The sequence below is a fragment of the Pseudochaenichthys georgianus genome, unplaced genomic scaffold, assembly GCF_902827115.2.
Source record: "Pseudochaenichthys georgianus unplaced genomic scaffold, fPseGeo1.2 scaffold_607_arrow_ctg1, whole genome shotgun sequence".
Lineage (NCBI taxonomy): Eukaryota > Metazoa > Chordata > Actinopteri > Perciformes > Channichthyidae > Pseudochaenichthys > Pseudochaenichthys georgianus.
The window spans coordinates 55340-76171 of record NW_027263165.1 but is presented as its reverse complement, the minus strand read 5'-3'; the positions used below and the strand labels follow the sequence as shown (position 1 = coordinate 76171).

General features: G+C 42.0%; 1 protein-coding gene across 1 annotated transcript in view; it reads left to right on the top strand.

The window, feature by feature from the left end:
* Positions 1 to 5554: 5554 nt before the first annotated feature.
* Positions 5555 to 20832, top strand: part of slc45a2 (solute carrier family 45 member 2) — a 52208-nt gene continuing 36930 nt past the window's right edge. The window contains exons 1-2 of the mRNA XM_034079396.2: positions 5555 to 6234; positions 13569 to 13745. Of these exons, the coding sequence (XP_033935287.1) occupies positions 5772 to 6234; positions 13569 to 13745 (640 nt within the window). The 5' untranslated portion in view covers positions 5555 to 5771. The remainder of the gene's footprint in view (positions 6235 to 13568; positions 13746 to 20832) is intronic.

Here is a 20832-nt window from a genome sequence, read left to right as displayed (position 1 = left end):
GAAGAAAACAGAATCATAAAGTACATCAGGCTTCATAGAGCCAAACATTTCAAGTGCTACTCAACTGGCTTTAGAGGAGCCAGTCCTTTATTAGTATATAAGTGCTTTGTTAGTAGTTCTATCCTCGAGGTGGAGTCGAAAGAGATGAGTTTTCAGTCTGGAAGGTGTGTGAGCTTTCTGCTGTCCTGATGTCAATGGGAGCTCATTCCACCATCTTGGAGCCAGGACAGCAAACCCACGTGTTCCTGCTGATGGGAACTTGGGTCCCCCTCGCAGCGAGGGTGCAGCTAGTCGTCTGGCTGATGCAGAGCGTAGTGCACGTGCTGGGGTGCACGGTTTAACCATGTCCTGGATGTAGGAAGGGCCAGATCCATTCGCAGCATGGTACGCAAGCACCAGGGTCTTGAAGTGGATTCTAGCAGTTATAGCAGCGCCTTTGTTTTATAACTGCGTAATAATCTGCACTGAAACTACAGCTGTTCAATAAAAAGAGTATACTGTATGAATGGGAAATATTATCCTAAGAAAAAGATAGCAATACAACAATGTACACACATACTCCATTACGAGCTAAATGTCAAATAAAAATGTGAGCAAAATGTACTTTCTTTGCAATAAAATGTCTTTTAAATGAATAACGGATAGTGAACGGGGAGCGCGTGGAAGGGGACACTGCTTATAATTTATATTTGTATTTAAACTTATAAAAATGAAATGCTTTTCTGCTTGTATGTCATTACTCCACTAGTTCATAATGCTATCTGTTATATCGTTTCTTTGTATTTTCTAAAGTACTAAAGAAAGTTCTAAAGTAAAAAGCGATATTATTTAAATGTATTATCATTTTTTTTAATGTATTATTATTTTCATCATTATTTTATGTTATAATTACTTCATTCCTTTTCTGACTGTACGCCCCTGCAGAACTGCCACGTGAGTCTTTCCTGTGCCTGCTGTTGGCCGTCCAGGTGCATTGTGGTTAAGAGTCATCATGCTGAGGATATGAAGGAGGTGAGTCAGCACAGTAGGACCCGACCTCTGCAAGAACACAACATCTGTGAACACGCTGTAATACCAGAAATGTGAATTTAAATTCAACAGAATGAAAAACCTTTTCGCCCTGAGTGCTCACATGCTGCTTCTCCGTCTGAATGAAGCTCTTGTGTTTTCTTTAGGGCCGGTCTGCTGATTCTGTGAATGACGGAAGGCCTCAGCATGACCTCAGCATGACCTCAGCATGACCTCTGCATGACCTCAGCATGACCTCAGCATGACCTCTGTCTTTGAGAACTCTGTTATGACGGAAAGGAAAGTTCACAGTGAGGAGTTCCTGAAAAAGATTTCTGAAATAGAAATCGTAATCCTTTCAACACTCCTTGTTTCCACGCACACAGCTGGGAGACCAGGGGACACTAAAGAGTGACACACACAGCTGGAGACCAGGGGACACTAAAGAGTGACGCACACAGCTGGGAGACCAGGGGACACTAAAGAGTGACGCACACAGCTGGGAGACCAGGGGACACTAAAGAGTGACGCACACAGCTGGGAGACCAGGGGACACTAAAGAGTGACGCACACAGCTGGGAGACCAGGGGACACTAAAGAGTGACGCACACAGCTGGGAGACCAGGGGACACTAAAGAGTGACGCACACAGCTGGGAGACCAGGGGACACTAAAGAGTGACGCACACAGCTGGGAGACCAGGGGACACTAAAGAGTGACGCACACAGCTGGGAGACCAGGGGACACTAAAGAGTGACGCACACAGCTGGGAGACCAGGGGACACTAAAAAGTGACGCACACAGCTGGGAGATCAGGGGACACTAAAAAGTGACGCACACAGCTGGGAGACCAGGGGACACTAAAGAGTGACGCACACAGCTGGAGACCAGGGGACACTAAAGAGTGACACACACAGCTGGGAGACCAGGGGACACTAAAGAGTGACGCACACAGCTGGGAGACCAGGGGACACTAAAGAGTGACGCACACAGCTGGGAGACCATGGGGACATTAAAAAGTGACGCACACAGCTGGGAGACCAGGGGACACTAAAGAGTGACGCACACAGCTGGGAGACCAGGGGACACTAAAGAGTGACGCACACAGCTGGGAGACATGGGGACATTAAAAAGTGACGCACACAGCTGGGAGACCAGGGGACACTAAAGAGTGACGCACACAGCTGGGAGACATGGGGACATTAAAAAGTGACGCACACAGCAGGTTCAGAATTATAAAGTTGGAAACGTACCTAAAATGTTGTATGGTCTTATTTTAACTATGTGGTCACATGACTCCTTCTGAGGTCACTGCAGATCTGCTGTAAGCTAGCTAGCTAACGGAGCTAACCTTGTTAATTCAGATATACCGACGAAACACTAAGTTATCGTTACTGCGCACCTTCAACCCAAAAGTGTGATAAGTTACATTATGGGGTCTTGCATTTCTCCCCATAGAGAAAGTCCCCTTAGTGTCAGTACGTTAACAATGTCCCCATAACACCAGTAAAACACACACACACACACACACACACACACACACACACACACACACACACACACACACACACACACACACACACACACACGTAACCTTGTACTTTATACACCAACACTAGAAAGCAATCACATTGATTTCAAGCTTAGCAATTATAAGACAATCAGCTGTGAGTCCTTTAGAAGAAAGATGTGCTAGATTAACCACGTCAGAGGAATAAAGGAATGCAATTAATTTATAAAAGCAAGATGAATGTGAACATAATTACAAGCTGGATCATCATCACGAGCTGGCAAGTTAATTGTAGATGAAAGAAAAAACTGTAAATGGAAAAGCAGTGAAGTGAATAAGAATCCTTTTTGTTATGACTTGCAAATCCATTTAAAGTAACGGTAATTTCTAGTCTCTTCAATTTGCATAATGCATGAATAAGCTTTTTAAATGTGTCAATACATGAAGGAAGTGTTCAGTCAAAGAGAAGTAACAAAGACTTCTGGTTGATCAGAGATGGCAAAAGTACACACATCCTTTACTCTTTAGAGAAGACCAGGAAGTGATGGATACACGGATCGTGTTCAAATCAATAGACAGGCAGCGACTCTAAAGAATACTGATCACGCACCCACACACATTCAGACTAAAGGAACCAGCTGTTTGGGAAATGAGAGAAGTAGGAAGTACAGGTATTTGTGTTCAACATGTGAGAAGTAGAAAGTACAGGTATTTGAGTTCAACATGAGAGAAGTAGAAAGTACAGGTATTTGAGTTCAACATGTGAGAAGTAGAAAGTACAGGTATTTGAGTTCAACATGAGAGAAGTAGAAAGTACAGGTATTTGTGTTCAACATGTGAGAAGTAGAAAGTACAGGTATTTGTGTTCAACATGTGAGAAGTAGAAAGTACAGGTATTTGAGTTCAACATGTAAGAAGTAGAAAGTACAGGTATTTGAGTTCAACATGAGAGAAGTAGAAAGTACAGGTATTTGAGTTCAACATGTGAGAAGTAGAAAGTACAGGTATTTGAGTTCAACATGTAAGAAGTAGAAAGTACAGGTATTTGTGTTCAACATGTGAGAAGTAGAAAGTACAGGTATTTGTGTTCAACATGTAAGAAGTAGAAAGTACAGGTATTTGTGTTCAACATGTGAGAAGTAGAAAGTACAGGTATTTGGGTTCAACATGTGAGAAGTAGAAAGTACAGGTATTTGAGTTCAACATGTGAGAAGTAGAAAGTACAGGTATTTGGGTTCAACATGTAAGAAGTAGAAAGTACAGGTATTTGAGTTCAACATGTGAGAAGTAGAAAGTACAGGTATTTGAGTTCAACATGTGAGAAGTAGAAAGTACAGGTATTTGAGTTCAACATGTTAGAAGTAGAAAGTACAGGTATTTGAGTTCAACATGTGAGAAGTAGAAAGTACAGGTATTTGAGTTCAACATGTAAGAAGTAGAAAGTACAGGTATTTGAGTTCAACATGTTAGAAGTAGAAAGTACAGGTATTTGAGTTCAACATGTGAGAAGTAGAAAGTACAGGTATTTGTGTTCAACATGTAAGAAGTAGAAAGTACAGGTATTTGAGTTCAACATGTGAGAAGTAGAAAGTACAGGTATTTGGGTTCAACATGTGAGAAGTAGAAAGTACAGGTATTTGAGTTCAACATGTAAGAAGTAGAAAGTACAGGTATTTGAGTTCAACATGTGAGAAGTAGAAAGTACAGGTATTTGGGTTCAACATGTGAGAAGTAGAAAGTACAGGTATTTGAGTTCAACATGTAAGAAGTAGAAAGTACAGGTATTTGTGTTCAACATGTGAGAAGTAGAAAGTACAGGTATTTGAGTTCAACATGTGAGAAGTAGAAAGTACAGGTATTTGAGTTCAACATGTAGAGAAGTAGAAAGTACAGGTATTTGAGTTCAACATGTAAGAAGTAGAAAGTACAGGTATTTGAGTTCAACATGTAAGAAGTAGAAAGTACAGGTATTTGAGTTCAACATGTAAGAAGTAGAAAGTACAGGTATTTGAGTTCAACATGTAAGAAGTAGAAAGTACAGGTATTTGAGTTCAACATGTAAGAAGTAGAAAGTACAGGTATTTGAGTTCAACATGTAAGAAGTAGAAAGTACAGGTATTTGAGTTCAACATGTAGAGAAGTAGAAAGTACAGGTATTTGAGTTCAACATGTAAGAAGTAGAAAGTACAGGTATTTGAGTTCAACATGTGAAGAAGTAGAAAGTACAGGTATTTGAGTTCAACATGTAAGAAGTAGAAAGTACAAGTATTTGAGTTCAACATGTAGAAGTAGAAAGTACAGGTATTTGAGTTCAACATGTAAGAAGTAGAAAGTACAGGTATTTGAGTTCAACATGTAAGAAGTAGAAAGTTCAGGTATTTGAGTTCAACATGTGAGAAGTAGAAAGTACAGGTATTTGAGTTCAACATGTAAGAAGTAGAAAGTACAGGTATTTGAGTTCAACATGTGAGAAGTAGAAAGTACAGGTATTTGAGTTCAACATGTGAGAAGTAGAAAGTACAGGTATTTGAGTTCAACATGTAAGAAGTAGAAAGTACAGGTATTTGAGTTCAACATGTGAGAAGTCAACGTAAAAAGTCGTCAGAAAAATAAGTAGTTGAGTAAAGTACTGAAACCAGACAAATGTACTTAAGTTCAGTAACAAAGTATTTGTACTCCACTACTTCCCATCTCTGTGGTTGATCATTGGTGGCAAAACAAAAGAACAGATGACGCACACACACACACACACACACACACACACACACACACACACACACACACACCACACACACACACACACAACACACACACACACACACACAACACACACACAACACACACACACACACACACACACACACACACACACACACACACACACACACACACACACACACTCACTCACATGAGCCGCCTCAGGCCTTTACTGCAGCACTTTGAAGACATCTCAAAGGGGGAAGAGCCCTTCAGTAACCCTTAAATACCCCCCCCCTGCTCTCCCTCCTCCCTTCTCCCTGTTGGTCTTCAGCGCTCGTGGACCTGAAGTAAATCCTTGTGGACCGGTCGCTCAGCTATGCAGTAGAAAGAGAGGCGGATTAGCTCAAACTGAGCGAAGCATTTGACGTTTCCTCATCACCCGGCGGACCCTATTCTCCATTTCTTTTCACCTACACTTTCCTTCCTTCCTTCCCCTCTTTCTCATCTAGTTTCCTCCCTTTTCTCCCCCTCTTTCTCCCCCTTTTCTCCCAGCCATGACCCTGTTATCAGGGGACCAGTCTGTGAGTTCTCAGCCCTGCAGAATCCCAGAGGCCGGTAAACACATCACGTCTTCCCTGTACCCACAGACGGACTTCACCAAAGAAACCTTCATGGAAAGTGGGGAAAGTGGTGTCTTTGGAGCCGTGGAGCCACACAGGCACTCCAGAGGACGCCTAATCCTCCACGCCACGGTAATGTTTGGACGGGAGTTCTGTTACGCCGTGGAGGCCGCCTTCGTCACGCCGGTGCTTCTGAGCGTGGGTCTTCCTCAGAGTTTGTACAGCTTGGTGTGGTTGATCAGCCCCATTTTGGGCTTCCTGCTGCAGCCGGTCATCGGCAGCGCCAGCGACTACTGCCGCTCGTCGTGGGGCCGCCGGAGGCCCTACATCCTGGCTCTGGGGGTCCTGATGCTGGTGGGACTCACTCTGTTCCTCAATGGAGACGCTGTGGTCTCAGGTGAGTCAAGAGGGAGGATAAAGAGATCCAGGACGAGATGGCAGAAGTACACACATCCGTTACTCAAGTAGAAGTACAGATACTCATGTTTAAAAGTACTCTGGTGAAAGTAGAAGTACTGACTAAACTTCTTTACTCAAGTAAAAGTAAAGAGGCTTTGAAGTGTACTTCAGTAAAAAGTACCCATAGCTAGCAGCTGTTTTAAAGAGTACCTGACCTCCCTTTATATGAATAGAACAATAATGTCATTGTTAGCTAATGAATGTTTCCATGGTGACCAACGGCAACATGACAACGTTTCCATTGGTCCCCCTTCTTTAGAGAAGACCAGGAAGTGATGGATACACGGATCGTGTTCCAACCAATAGGCACGCAGTGACTCTAAAGAATAATGACCACGCACCAACACACATTCAGACTAAAGGAACCAGCTACTGACATACACCTGAACATCAGCAGGAGAGGACTCTTTAAAGTAGAGACACTACATACTGATATACACCTGAACATCAGCAGGAGAGGACTCTTTAAAGTAGAGACTCTACATACTGATATACACCTGAACATCAGCAGGAGAGGACTCTTTAAAGTAGAGACACTACATACTGATATACACCTGAACGTCAGCAGGGGAGGACTCTTTAAAGTAGAGACACTACATACTGATATACACCTGAACATCAGCAGGAGAGGACTCTTTAAAGTAGAGACACTACATACTGATATACACCTGAACATCAGCAGGAGAGGACTCTTTAAAGTAGATACACTACATACTGATATACACCTGAACATCAGCAGGAGAGGACTCTTTAAAGGAGAGACACTACATACTGATATACACCTGAACATCAGCAGGAGAGGACTCTTTAAAGTAGAGTCACTACATACTGATATACACCTGAACGTCAGCAGGGGAGGACTCTTTAAAGTAGAGACACTACATACTGATACACACCTGAACATCAGCAGGAGAGGACTCTTTAAAGTAGAGACACTACATACTGATATACACCTGCACATCAGCAGGAGAGGACTCTTTAAAGTAGAGACACTACACACTGATATACACCTGAACATCAGCAGGAGAGGACTCTTTAAAGTAGAGACACTAAACTGATATACACCTGAACATCAGCAGGAGAGGACTCTTTAAAGTAGAGACACTACATACTGATACACACCTGAACATCAGCAGGAGAGGACTCTTTAAAGTAGAGACACTACATACTGATATACACCTGAACATCAGCAGGAGAGGACTCTTTAAAGTAGAGACACTACATACTGATATACACCTGAACATCAGCAGGAGAGGACTCTTTAAAGTAGAGACACTACATACTGATATACACCTGAACATCAGCAGGAGAGGACTTTTTAAAGTAGAGACACTACATACTGATATACACCTGAACACCAGCAGGAGAGGACTCTTTAAAGTAGAGACACTACATGCTGATATACACCTGAACATCAGCAGGAGAGGACTCTTTAAAGTAGAGACACTACATGCTGATATACACCTGAACACCAGCAGGAGAGGACTCTTTAAAGTAGAGACACTACATGCTGATATACACCTGAACATCAGCAGGAGAGGACTTTTTAAAGTAGAGACACTACATACTGATATATCAATCAATCAATCAATCAATCAATCAATGTTTATTTATATAGCCCAATATCACAAATGTTACATTTGTCTCAGTGGTCTTCACAGTGTGTACAGAATATCAGTATGACAATACGACACCCTCTGTCCTTAGACCCTCTGTCCTTAGACCCTCTGTCCTTAGACCCTCACATCGTACAAGGAAAAACTTCCAAAGAAAACCCAGTTTAAAGGGAAAAATGGGAGAAACCTCAGGGAGAGCAGCAGAGGAGGGATCCCTCTCCCAGGACGGACAGACGTGCAATAGATGCCGTGTGTAAATTGAAAAGATAATACATTTGCAACATAGGTAGTCCAAATGTTTGGAAATGCATGTGTGTATATATACACCTGAACATCAGCAGGAGAGGACTCTTTAAAGTAGAGACACTACGTACTGATATACACCTGAACATCAGCAGGAGAGAACTCTTTAAAGTAGAGACACTACAGAGACACTACAGTACATACTGATATACACCTGGATATCAGAAGGAAAGGACTCTTTAAAGTAGAGACACTACATACTGATACACACCTGGATATCAGAAGGAAAGGACTCTTTAAAGTAGAGACACTACATACTGATACACACCTGAACATCAGCAGGAGAGGACTTTTTAAAGTAGAGACACTACATACTGATATACACCTGGATATCAGAAGGAAAGGACTCTTTAAAGTAGAGACACTACATACTGATACACACCTGAACATCAGCAGGAGAGGACTCTTTAAAGTAGAGACATAGAATATACACTGCATCGTTTTAAGTATGCAAAAAGTAAACAAGTATCACATGAATGGAGTGGAAGTACACGGTGGGTGAGAAACAGAAAAGCAGACAGAGGCTCGGATGTATTTTTGGTCAAATCAGAGAAGGAGCTCTTGTTTTGGGCGCCGGCTGTGACTCAGAGGGAATAACAGAGAAAGAATAATCCTCTCTCTCCATTAGAGAAACTGGAATCACAAAAAGAGAAATCATGTAATCTTATTCTTATGTCCGCTCATGCTCGGAAAGATAACCATGGCTTGTAAAACTCAAGATATGCATGAATAGTGTTGTAGCTTTCTATGCTTTGCTTCGTAACTCTTGCAGTCAAACTTTATCAGTATCTTCTCGTTCTGACATTTTGATAACAATAACGAAATGAAAGGTCCTGTGTGGCTCCTCTGCTCACACATTGAACTTGTGACTGAAGTGTGTGACTTGTCGATGTGATGCCCGCTGGCACACACAGATGACTGAGAAAATGTTTTTATACCGTTTTAAACACAATTTGTACAATTTAAAATCCCCAAAAGTCTGCAAACATGTGAAGTGTTTGGTTCTGGAGAGGTTTATTTATAATTAAACCATAACATAAACAAGTAAACAGGAAACACAATGTGTATTAAACGAGCTGCACGATACTTATGTCTGCTTGCCTAATCAGCTTGTTTTAAAATTCTTAGTTGATTGTTGATTGAGTTTCTTTATTATTATTTCTTTATTTTCTTTCTCTGGAATTTGCTCCAATCATCACACGGAGCATAAAGTATCCTTGCGCTCGTTAAGCTGATTATCTCTCCGTGTTTCTCAGGATTGTAGAAAATGCCACATGTCGTGGCAATCAGTATTGTCGAGTTTTCCCTTTTGATTTGAACTAGCTTTTCTCTGTTTGTTTCATAATTATAGAGGTCACTCCGTGTGACTGCATAACAACCTCTCTCTGCTATCCATCCATCCATCTTCTCCCGCTTATCCGTGGTCGGGTTGCGGGGGTAGCAGCTCCAGCAGAGAGCCCCAAACTTTCTTTTCCCTGGCGACATCAACCAGCTCTGACTGGGGGGTCCCAAGGCGCTCCCAGGCCAGCGAAGAGATATAATCCCTCCACCTGGTCCTAGGTCTACCCCTTGGTCTCTTCCCAGCTGGACGTGCCTGGAACACCTCCCTAGGGAGGCGCCCAGGTGGCATCCTAACTAGGTGCCCGAACCACCTCAACTGGCTTCTTTCGACGCGAAGGAGGAGCGGCTCAACTCCGAGTCCCTCCCTGATGACCGAACTTCTCACCTTATCTCTAAGGGAGACACCAGCCACCCGGCGGAGGAAACCCATCTCGGCCGCTTGTATCCGCGATCTGGTTCTTTCGGTCAGGACCCATCCTTCATGACCGTAGGTGAGGGTAGGAACGAAAATGGCCCGGTAGACAGAGAGCTTTGCCTTCCGGTTCAGCTCCCTTTTCGTCACAACGGTGCGGTAAAGCGACTGCAATACCGCTCCCGCTGCTCCGATTCTCCGGCCCATCTCACGCTCCATTGATCCCTCACTCGAGAACAAGACCCCGAGATACTTGAACTCCTTCACTTGGGGTAAGGACTCATTCCCTACTTGGAGTGGACAGTCCATCGGTTTCCTGCTGAGAACCATGGCCTCAGATTTGGAGGTGCTGATCCTCATCCCAGCCGCTTCACACTCGGTTGCGAACCGATCCAGTGAGTGCTGAAGGTCGCAGACCGATGAAGCCATCAGAACCACATCATCTGCAGAAAGCAGTGGTGCAATCCTTAGTCCACCGAACTGCAGACCCCCCCCCCCACGACTACGCCTCGAAATCCGATCCATGTATATTACAAACAGGATTGGTGACAAAGCGCAGCCCTGGCGGAGGCCAACCCTCACCGGAAATGGGTCCGACTTACTGCCGAGGACCCGGACACAGCTCTCGCTTTGGGAGTACAGAGATTGGATGGCCCTGAGTAGAGACCCCCTCACCCCATACTCCCGCAGCACCTCCCACAGTAACTCCCTGGGAACCCGGTCATACGCCTTCTCCAAGTCTACAAAACACATGTAGACCGGATAAGCGTACTCCCAGGCCCCCTCCAGGATCCTTGCGAGAGTAAAGAGCTGATCCGTCGTTCCACGACCAGGACGGAATCCGCATTGTTCCTCCTCAATCTGAGGTTCGACAATCGGCCTGACCCTCCTTTCAAGTACCTTGGAGTAAACTTTCCCGGGGAGGCTGAGTAGTGTGATGCCTCTGTAATTGGCACACACCCTCTGATCCCCCTTTTTGAAAAGGGGGACCACCACCCCGGTCTGCCACTCCTTCGGTACTGTTTCCGACTTCCACGCAACGTTGATGAGACGTGTCAACCATGACAGTCCCTCAACACCCAGAGCCTTCAGCATTTCCGGGCGGATCTCATCCACCCCCGGGGCTTTGCCACTGTGGAGTTGTTTGACGACCTCAGTGACCTCCCCCCGGGAGATTGGCGTTGATCCCCGTCATACTCCAGCTCTGCCTCTAACATAGAGGGCGGAGTTGTCGGGTTCAGGAGTTCCTCAAAGTGTTCCTTCCAACGCCCCAACACTCCATCAGTTGAGGTCAACAACGTCCCATCCTTACTGTACACAGCTTGGATGGTCCCCTGCTTCCCCCTCCTGAGGTGTCGGACAGTTTTCCAGAACAACTTTGGTGCCGCCCGAAAGTCCTTCTCCATGTCTTCTCCGAACTTCTCCCACACCCGCTGCTTTGCCTCGGCCACGGATGAGGCTGCTGCCCTTCGGGCCTGCCGGTACCTTGTAACTGCCTCGGGAGTCCCCCGGGATAACAAATCCCTGAAGGCCTCCTTCTTCAGTCGGACGGCTTCCCTGACCACCGGTGTCCACCAGGAGGTTCGAGGGTTACCGCCCCTTGAGGCACCTAAGACCTTGAGACCACAGCTCCCCGCCGCGGCTTCGGCAATAGAGGCTTTGAACACCGACCACTCTGGTTCAATGTCCCCAACCTCCACAGGAATGCCCGAAAAGCTCCGCCGGAGGTGTGAGCTGAAGGCCTCCTGAACTTGGGCCTCCTCCAGACGTTCCCAGTTCACCCGAACTACACGTTTGGGCTTACCAGGTCTATCCAGAGGCTTCCCCCGCCACTCGACCCAACTCACCACCAGATGGTGATCAGTTGACAACTCCGCCCCTCTCTTTACCCGAGTGTCCAAAACATACGGCCTCAGGTCCGATGATACGATAACGAAATCGATCATGGACCTTCTGCTTAGGGTGCTCTGGTACCACGTACACTTATGAGCATCCTTATGTTCGAACATGGTGTTTGTTATGGCCAATCCATGACTAGCACAGAAGTCCAGTAACAAACCACCACTCTGGTTCAGATCAGGGGGCCGTTCCTCCCAATCACGCCCCTCCAAGTGTCTCCATCATTGCCCACATGTGCGTTGAAGTCTCCCAGCAAGACTAAGGAGTCCCCTTCAGGAGCCCCAAACAGGACTCTTTCCAGGGTCTCCAAGAAGGCCGAATACTCTGAACTGCTGTTGGGTGCATAAGCACACACAACAGTCAGAGTTTTCCCCCCCATAACCCGCAGGCGTAGGGAGGCGACCCTCTCGTCCACTGGGGTAAACTCCAACAACGAAGCACCTAACCGGGGACTTGTGAGTATCCCCACACCCGCCCGGCGCCTCACACCTTGAGCAACTCCGGAGAAGAATAGAGTCCAACCCCTATCCAGAAGTAAGGTTCCAGAGCCGACGCTGTGCGTAGAGGTGAGCCCAACCAGATCCAACTGGTACCGCTCCACCTCCCGCACAAGCTCCGGCTCCTTCCCCCCCAGAGAGGTGACGTTCCACATCCCCAAAGCCAGCTTCTGCCGCCCGGGTCTGGTCCGTCGAGACCCTCCGCTTTCACTGTCACCCTTCTGGCAGCGCACCCGACCCCATCGATGTTTCCCGTAGGTGGTGGGCCCGCGGGACGGAGAAGCGGAGGTGTTGCCCACGTTGCCTTTTCGGGCTGGGCCCGGCCGGGCTCCGTGGCAAGCCCGGCCACCAGACGCTCGCCGACGAGTCCTCCTTCTGGGCCTGGCTCCAGAAGGGGACCCCGGGCTTCCTCCGGGCCGGGTATCCTCACTTCTTGTTTTTCCTTTCATGAGGTCTTTTGAACCAATCTTAGTCTGGCCCCTTGCCTGAGACCAATTTGCCATGGGAGACCCTACCAGGAACACAAGGTTCCAGACAACACAGCCCCCAGGTTCATCAGGGCACACAAACCTCTCTACCACGGTAAGGTGCTGGTTCTTCAGAGAGGTCTCTCTGCTATACTACATCTAATTTAAACGTGTAATTATATTACATTTTTTGCGAGGGATGAACCGAATCATCGATACACTGGGATGTGATTTTTATTCTCAAAAACACTATGTTTTTTAGGTAATAAGTGGATGTAATTAGTTCACCTGCCGAGTTTCTGTACAGGAAGAATGTGTTTTTACTCCAGAGAAAATAAGTCAGGATTTAAAAAAATGATTAATATTCAGAATCTGGAGGGAAAAAAATATTGAGAACAAAAATTATAATTAAGAGAAAAAAGTCAGAATTTTCAGAAAATATTTTTGTGAGAAAATCTGAATCTTTAGAAAAAGATTCTAAATGTTCTGAAAATGTTTTGGGGCAGAAAAAAGTCAGAATAAAATAATTATATATCTTTGAGAAACATTTCGGAATTCTGAGACAAAAGTAATTTTTGAGAAAAACATCAGAAGTCTAAAAGAAATCTGAATCCTGGGAAAAGAGACATTTGGGAAAAGTCACATCAGAATCTTTTCTTTTTGACACTTCAAGTACAGTACTAGAGTCGTCATTATTTAGTTTGTGAATAATGAGGTGTTTTTGTTCCGTCTTTCAGAATTAGTCACGGACAAGTCGTTGAAGAGCACCTGGGCCATCGTGATCGTGATGCTGGGAGTCGTTCTGTTCGACTTCGCCGCAGATTTCATCGACGGACCCATCAAAGCGTACCTGTTCGATGTGTGCTCTCATTCAGACAAAGAGAGAGGGCTTCACTACCACGCTCTACTCACAGGTGTGTACACAGACACTGTTAAGATAAGATAAGAAGATAACATAAGAAGTACTTTATTGATCCCAATTTAGGAAATGCTTGCATTGCAGAAGCTTCCACACCACACTTCGCCAGACACAGTGACTTTCTTCTTGCCTCCAGAAAGTCTCAATTTGAGTGTGTTTTAATACTTACTAAAAAATATTTTTCTCAACATTTTGACTTCATTCAAAAAAACTAATAATTCTGGCTTTTTTCTGAAAAACTAATAATTCAGACTTTTTTTTCAAATCCTCACTTTTTCCTTAAATATCTATTTTTTTCTTTAAATTCTGACTTTTTATCAAAATCTTAAAATTCTGACTTCTTATCAAAATGTTGACTTGTACCTGAAAAACTAATAATTGTTACTTTTTTCAAAAACAATCGGACTTTTTGGAAATCTCTAAATTCTGACTTTTTCTGAACATCTAAAAATATTGACTTTTTTTCTCAACATTTTGGCTTTTTTCTGAAAAACTAATAATTCTGGCTTTTTTCTGAAAAACTAATAATTCAGACTTTTTTTTCCTTAAATTTCACACTTTTTTTATTAAAATTTTAAAATGCTGACTTTCTAAAAATCTCTGAATTCTGACTCTTTTCTGTTTAGCTTTAACTGAGCAGGGCATTGTACATTAGAGAAATTAAAACACTAGAAATAAACAATCCAAAATATTTCTGAAATATAAATAAAATAGCATTAAAAAGTAAAAAAAATATACATGTGGAAATACAAATGTACAGTAACAAAAAGATAAATGTCAAAAAGTTACCATCTATTCTACCCAAGATGTGTACTGCTCAAGGGACTGACATTGAGAGGGACACTACTTACACATATCTGGGATTTCTTATTGAACAGAACTTGTCTTTCAAGTTACACACGGAAAATGTTGTTTCAAAGCTAAAAATAAAATTAGGTTTCTTTTACAGGAATAAATCCTGTTTCTCTTTTCAGACATGGAAACATCTGATATCTGCAACGTTTTTACCCGTATTAGATGATGGTGACCTGCTATACATGAATGCCTCTGACCAGTGCCTCAAGAGCTTGGATACTGTGTACCATTGTGCCTTACTATCACTGGATGTGGATATCGAGTCCACCATTGCACTTTATATGCTGCTACTAATTGGCCATCTTTGATAATAATAATAATTCCTTACATTTATTATAGCGCTTTTTCAATGACTCAAAGCGCTTTACATATACACACATTACACATATATCATACATCCAATGGTCAGAAACTGTGGACAATACCCACAGGAGCAAGTTCAGGTGAAGTATCTTGCCCAAGGACCCACCGGCTTTACAGACGCAGCAGCGGCGGGCTTCACCCCTTGATCTGATGATCATTGCACAGCGCACTGCGCCACACCGTCCATCTTCACGCCTCTAGGTCATCGAGGCGCTTTTACAAGTACACATTGGTATCATACATGTACTGTGGACATTACCCACAGGAGAAAATCCGGGTGAAGTGTCTTGCCCAAGGACACAACGGCCTGACGCAGACTTTCCCATTGGTTGGGTTTTATTTATAAATCTCTGCTTGGGTTGGTTCCCTCCTACATTTGCACATATATGTGTCAAAGAGAAAGTCCATATGGCCTGCGCTCCCAAGACTTTATTCAGATGCTGGTTCCTACAGTGAGAACAGAACTGGGTGAAGCAGCTTTTAGATATGCTGCCCCCACAGCTTGGAACAATGTACAGAAGGAGCTGAAACTCTCAGATGTAATCACTATGAGGGAATTCAGGTCCATCCTAAAGGACAGAGGACACTACACCATTGGTAGATGTGAGTGCTCGTATATCCTGAAATCCTTTTAAATGTTGCCAGTTTTAAATGATTTTAAAAGTTTGTTTTACTTATACTGACTGGCTAATGTGCCGTTTTATTTGTGTTTTACAGCTGTATGTGTCTGCCTGTCATGTCTGTGTTTTATCTGTTGTAACTTCGTACATGCTGCCCCTCTTGGCCAGGTCGCTCTTGGAAAAGAGATTTGAATCTCAATCTTTAAAAAGAGTCTTTTACCTGGTTAAATAAAGGATATATAAAAGAAGGATATTATATATACATTAATTGTGCAAGGAAATTATTATTAAATATTAAATTGAATATTAATGTAAAACAGTGGGGGTTTAATTCCAGTTATCAAGAGAAGCTTCGGAGCAGAGAGCTCTCTTCCAGCCAGAGGAGATCTGTTGCACTTCAATGCTTTTTTAATCTAAAGTCTCCACTTTATGGCGTTTTCCAACGTGTGTTTTTCCTGTGAATTCCTCAGGACTTGTTGTTTGTTTGCTGACAGTTTCAGCAGGAGCAGTTATCAGAGATGTATGGCAGTGATTCTGAGTGTAATGGATGGTATTTATGGCGTGGTATGGAGTGGGTGGAAGAGCCCATACTGAAGGAAGGGTCAATTGGATTTTATGGACGTTGTTGCAATCTGTGAATGTTAAGTAAGACTCTGGATGACCTCTTTTTTCAAAATGTGATGAGACTTCGATAAGAACATTGATTTTAGGGAGACAGTTGGCGTAGCTTAGCTTAGCTTAGCATAAAGACTGGAAACAGGGGGAAACTGCTAGCCTAGCTCTGTCTTTGCTTAGTCTGTACAAGAGTAAAACATGACATGTTTCAGTGGGCGTTAAGTGCCAGACTCTCTCTTCGCCAGACACGGTATCTTCTTGCCTGTGTCCAAGTGTGTTTTAATACTTTTTTAGCGTCTTTCAGCCCTTTGTTTTGGTTCTACATCCGTCAACTTCTCTGTTTTGTTTCACTCCTTCATATCAGCGTCTTTTTAAATCCAAATCAGGCAGATGCTTCCCAGATAAAATCTCTAAATGATGAATGGACTGCTTTAACATAGCACCTGTTGACAATTAAACTCACCGGTTCATGGGTTTCAAGGGAATTTTTTTTTTTTTGAGGTATCATAAATATGTTGCAGAAGTCTGCTTTTGCAAGAAATAGAGGCGAATGTATGGTTAAAATATAACACTGAGGAGGGTGCTGTTTGTGTCCTATATTAATATCAACGTTGTTTAAAAAGAAAGGACATCTGTACTTAATTGACATCGCAAAGGTACCGTCAAACCAGGATTTGTTTACATAACATAACTAAGTAGTTCTTATAAACAAATGTTTTTAATTGTATGGGAAAAAATGTTGCTTGGAAATAAGTTCAGTGTTTTGCTCAAGGACACAGAGAAGCCTGGAGTTAAACAGCTAACACCCAAATACTAAAAAACAGATACAGATATTTGGTGGTGGAGACCAAAAACGGAGCTAAAATTGGACGACCCCAAATAAATCATAATGTCTGTAACTGCTAAATGTTTAAATTATCAACAGTTGTAAGATGACAAAATGTGGTTTGATATCAGTGTTGCTTGAAAAACTCTAAATTCTACGGAGCCCCCTATGGGACATGGAGAAGAAAAAAGAAAAAAAAAAAGGTTTTGCGAGATCGCAATACTTTTCATTTAGTACTTCCTGGTCAGTTCGGCGATACGGCAACACAGAAACCACAACAATGGAGTGGTTCATCGATTTTACTTTGAGCTTGGCCTTAAATATAAAGATATAACATCAGTGATTGGCAATAGGCACGGGTTTCACACAGACTGTATATATAAAGGGTTTCACATAAGTGAAGACACCTCAAGAGAACACTCAGAGCGAGGGGACATGCACGTTCCTCTGAGCTGAGTTATTGACAGATTCGAATTTCGCGGATCAATAACTCATGAACATAACGTTGTAAAAATACAAACAACATGACTTTACAATCATAGCATGGTAGACAACGAGCTACAGAGTCGTTTTTATCAGAACAGTTCGATACGCGCCGTCATCCGAGCTAAACATCAATAATTGGTCACAATCTGCAGCTGGTGGAGGGAGAGGAGGAGTGCTTAGGGACCGTCTACAAACTGCAACGGGGTTTCGCAAAACATTTTATTTTTTTTCAAATAATTTTTTATTTCTTCTCCATGTCCCCAGGGCTCCGTACAATTCTGACTTTTTCTGAATATCTAATTTTTTTCTCAAAATGTTGACTTTATTCTCAAAAACTACTAATTCTGGCTTTTTTCTGGAAAACTAATAATTCACACATTTTTTTCAAATCCTCACTTTTTCCTTAAATTTCTGTATTTTTTTCTTAAAATGTTGTATTTTTGAAAAACGCTAAATTCTGACTTTTTTATGTTTAGTTTTGACTCCTCTCACTTACTAAATATACCAAATGAGTTGAGGATCAAGCAAATACATATCACGATGTGTGCTCTGATTTCTGAAATTCTGACTTCTTCCTGAATACTCAGAATTCTGGAATGTAATTATCTCAAATGTACCCACATTAAAAATAGACCAACTATTTGATCGTTGTTTCGCTCATACGTCTTTGAGATGTTGCCAGGACAATCAGATTAGGATCACCAAATTAAACCGAATGCTTCCTTTCTTAATAAACTCCTCAGGGGAAATTACAGCCTTCCCTTTGAAGGATTTGCAGGATATTGAACATTAGCTCCATTATTGCCTTTTTCACAAACTTTTAATTGTCCATGACCACTTTTTCACCGTGTTCACTTCACCTTCAGGTCGTTGACGTAATGACAACATTTCAGAAAAAGTGTAGACGGAGGTCAGACGCAGCATCGATTTATTTTATTATACTCGATGTCTGGAGGTTGAGATTTCATTCACACAACTTTTCCCTCTGAAGGAGAGCTCGATGTGCCCGAGGCCAAAAGGCTGCATTACTCACATCCTGGATGATATCACCACTTGTCAATGGACACACTTAGACACATCTAAGAGCGAGCCAATAACTTGCTACTTAGTGGATGTGTTAACAAAGGGTAGGTTGTTTAAAAACCCTCTTTATTTTGGTCATACGGTGAGATTTGAGTCATGGAACAGCCCACACTCCATAGTTGAGCCCTACGGAGCCACATGCTCCCTTATACAAATACATGAGATACTTTACGACATATTTGGGTAGTTTTTTAATGTAGCACATTTTGACAACAAAGCAATTTAAAGTGCTTTACAAAAAAATGTAAAAGCATAAAAACACAATTCAAAAGAAGCTCAGTTTAATCGCATTCATTAAAAAACCAAGAGAATACAAAATTAGATACGCTCAAACAGGAACACATAGGTGTAAAAACAAAGAGGGAAAGTTAAAGTTCTGGGTAAAATCTGAATATTTCAGAATTAGAAATATTGTATTCGTCCCACAGCGGAGACATTTACCGTTTTATAGCAAAGAGACTTCAGATAAAAGGCTAATACTAAATAAAGAGGCAAGCACATGTTTATAAAACATTACATAAGCCAAAAATATCAATAATAAATTGTGAAAAAACGTATATTGCACATAACCAGTATAATTGATTATAACTTGTTTTATTCTATGTTACACTTCTACCTTACTCAATATGAATCCAAATGAGTTTTAAACATACGGGATAAGTCTTTATTGCAAAAGTTATATTTGATATAATGTAAGGAAGCAGCACACAGATAGAACTCCAGACTTTATTCAAAGAGCTGTGAACGTTCAATCTTGCTGGGAGTTTTGACTCCTCTTCCTTCCTAAATATGACCCAAATTAGTTCAGGATCAAGCAAATACATATCCTTTCAAGGACCGTGATGTTTAGGGTGCGCTCTGATTTCTCGAATTGTGACTTATTGCTGAGAAACTCAGAATTCTGCCTTTTTCTTTAAATCCCATAATTTGGCATTTATTTTCTCAGAATTCTGACTTTTGCTGAAAATCTCAAAATGTTGACTTGTTTTTTATCAGCTTTTTGAAAATCTATTAATTCAGACTTTTTTTCAGAAAAACTAATGAATATGATATTTTTCTGATAAACTAATAATTCTGACATTTTTTCCTAATCCTGATTTTTTTCCTGAAACACTTTTTTCATAAATCTTAAAATTCGGACAATTTATGAAAATCTCTAAATTCTGACTTTTTTTTCTTAGAATTCTTAATATTTACATAAATCTTAAAATTATTGCTGAATATGACCTAAAATTAGTTTAGGATCAAGACGTTTAGGGTTTGCTCTGATCTCTCAAATTCTGACTTTTAAAGAAGATCCCATAATTCTGACTTTTTTTCTCAGAATTCTGAAGTTTTAGAAAATGTCTTTTTTTCAAACCCTGACTTTTTCCTGAAAAACTCGTAATTTTTTCCTTTTACTGCAAATTCAGACTTTTTTCATGAATCTTAGAATGTGGCTATTTTTGAATATCGAAACAACTCAATACTCAATAATATTATTTACTAATAACTCAGACTTTTTTTTCAAATTCTGACTTTCTTTCTTAATATTTGTACTTTCTTTCTTAATATTTGTACTTTCTTTCTTAAAATTCCCTGCTTTTTATGTTTAATAACTCTTCTACCTTACTAAATATGATCCAAATGAGTTTAGGATCAAGTAAATGTATATCTTTTGGAACATCATGGTGTTAGGGTGTGCTCTGAGCCGTCAGCAGGCACCGGGTGGTGTGAGTCCGGCAGTAATCAGCCCTGAGCTCATCATGTGCTGCAGTCATGGGTCTGAGCTGAGAGACGCAGCACATGACTCTGAAGGCGCTGGTATGTGAGCTTTAAAGAAAGAACAGGGAGTGAGAAATGTTTCCCTGTGAGGAATGTGCCTTTAGGCCAGAGATGGCAAAAGTACACACATCCGTTACTCAAGTAGAAGTACAGATACTCGTGTTTAAAAATGGTAAAAGTAGAAGTACTGACTAAACTTCTTTACTCAAGTCAAAGTAAAGAGGCTTTGAAAAGTACTTCAGTAAAAAGTACCCATAACTAGCAGCTGCTTTAAAGAGTACCTGACCTCCCTTTATATCAATAGAACAATAATGTCATTGTTAGCTAATGAATGTTTCCATGCTGAACAACGGCAACGTTTTCATTGGTCCCTCTTCTTTAGAGAAGACCAGGAAGTGATGGATACACGGATCGTGTTCAAATCAATAGGCACGCAATGACTCTAAAGAATACTGATCACGCACCAGACA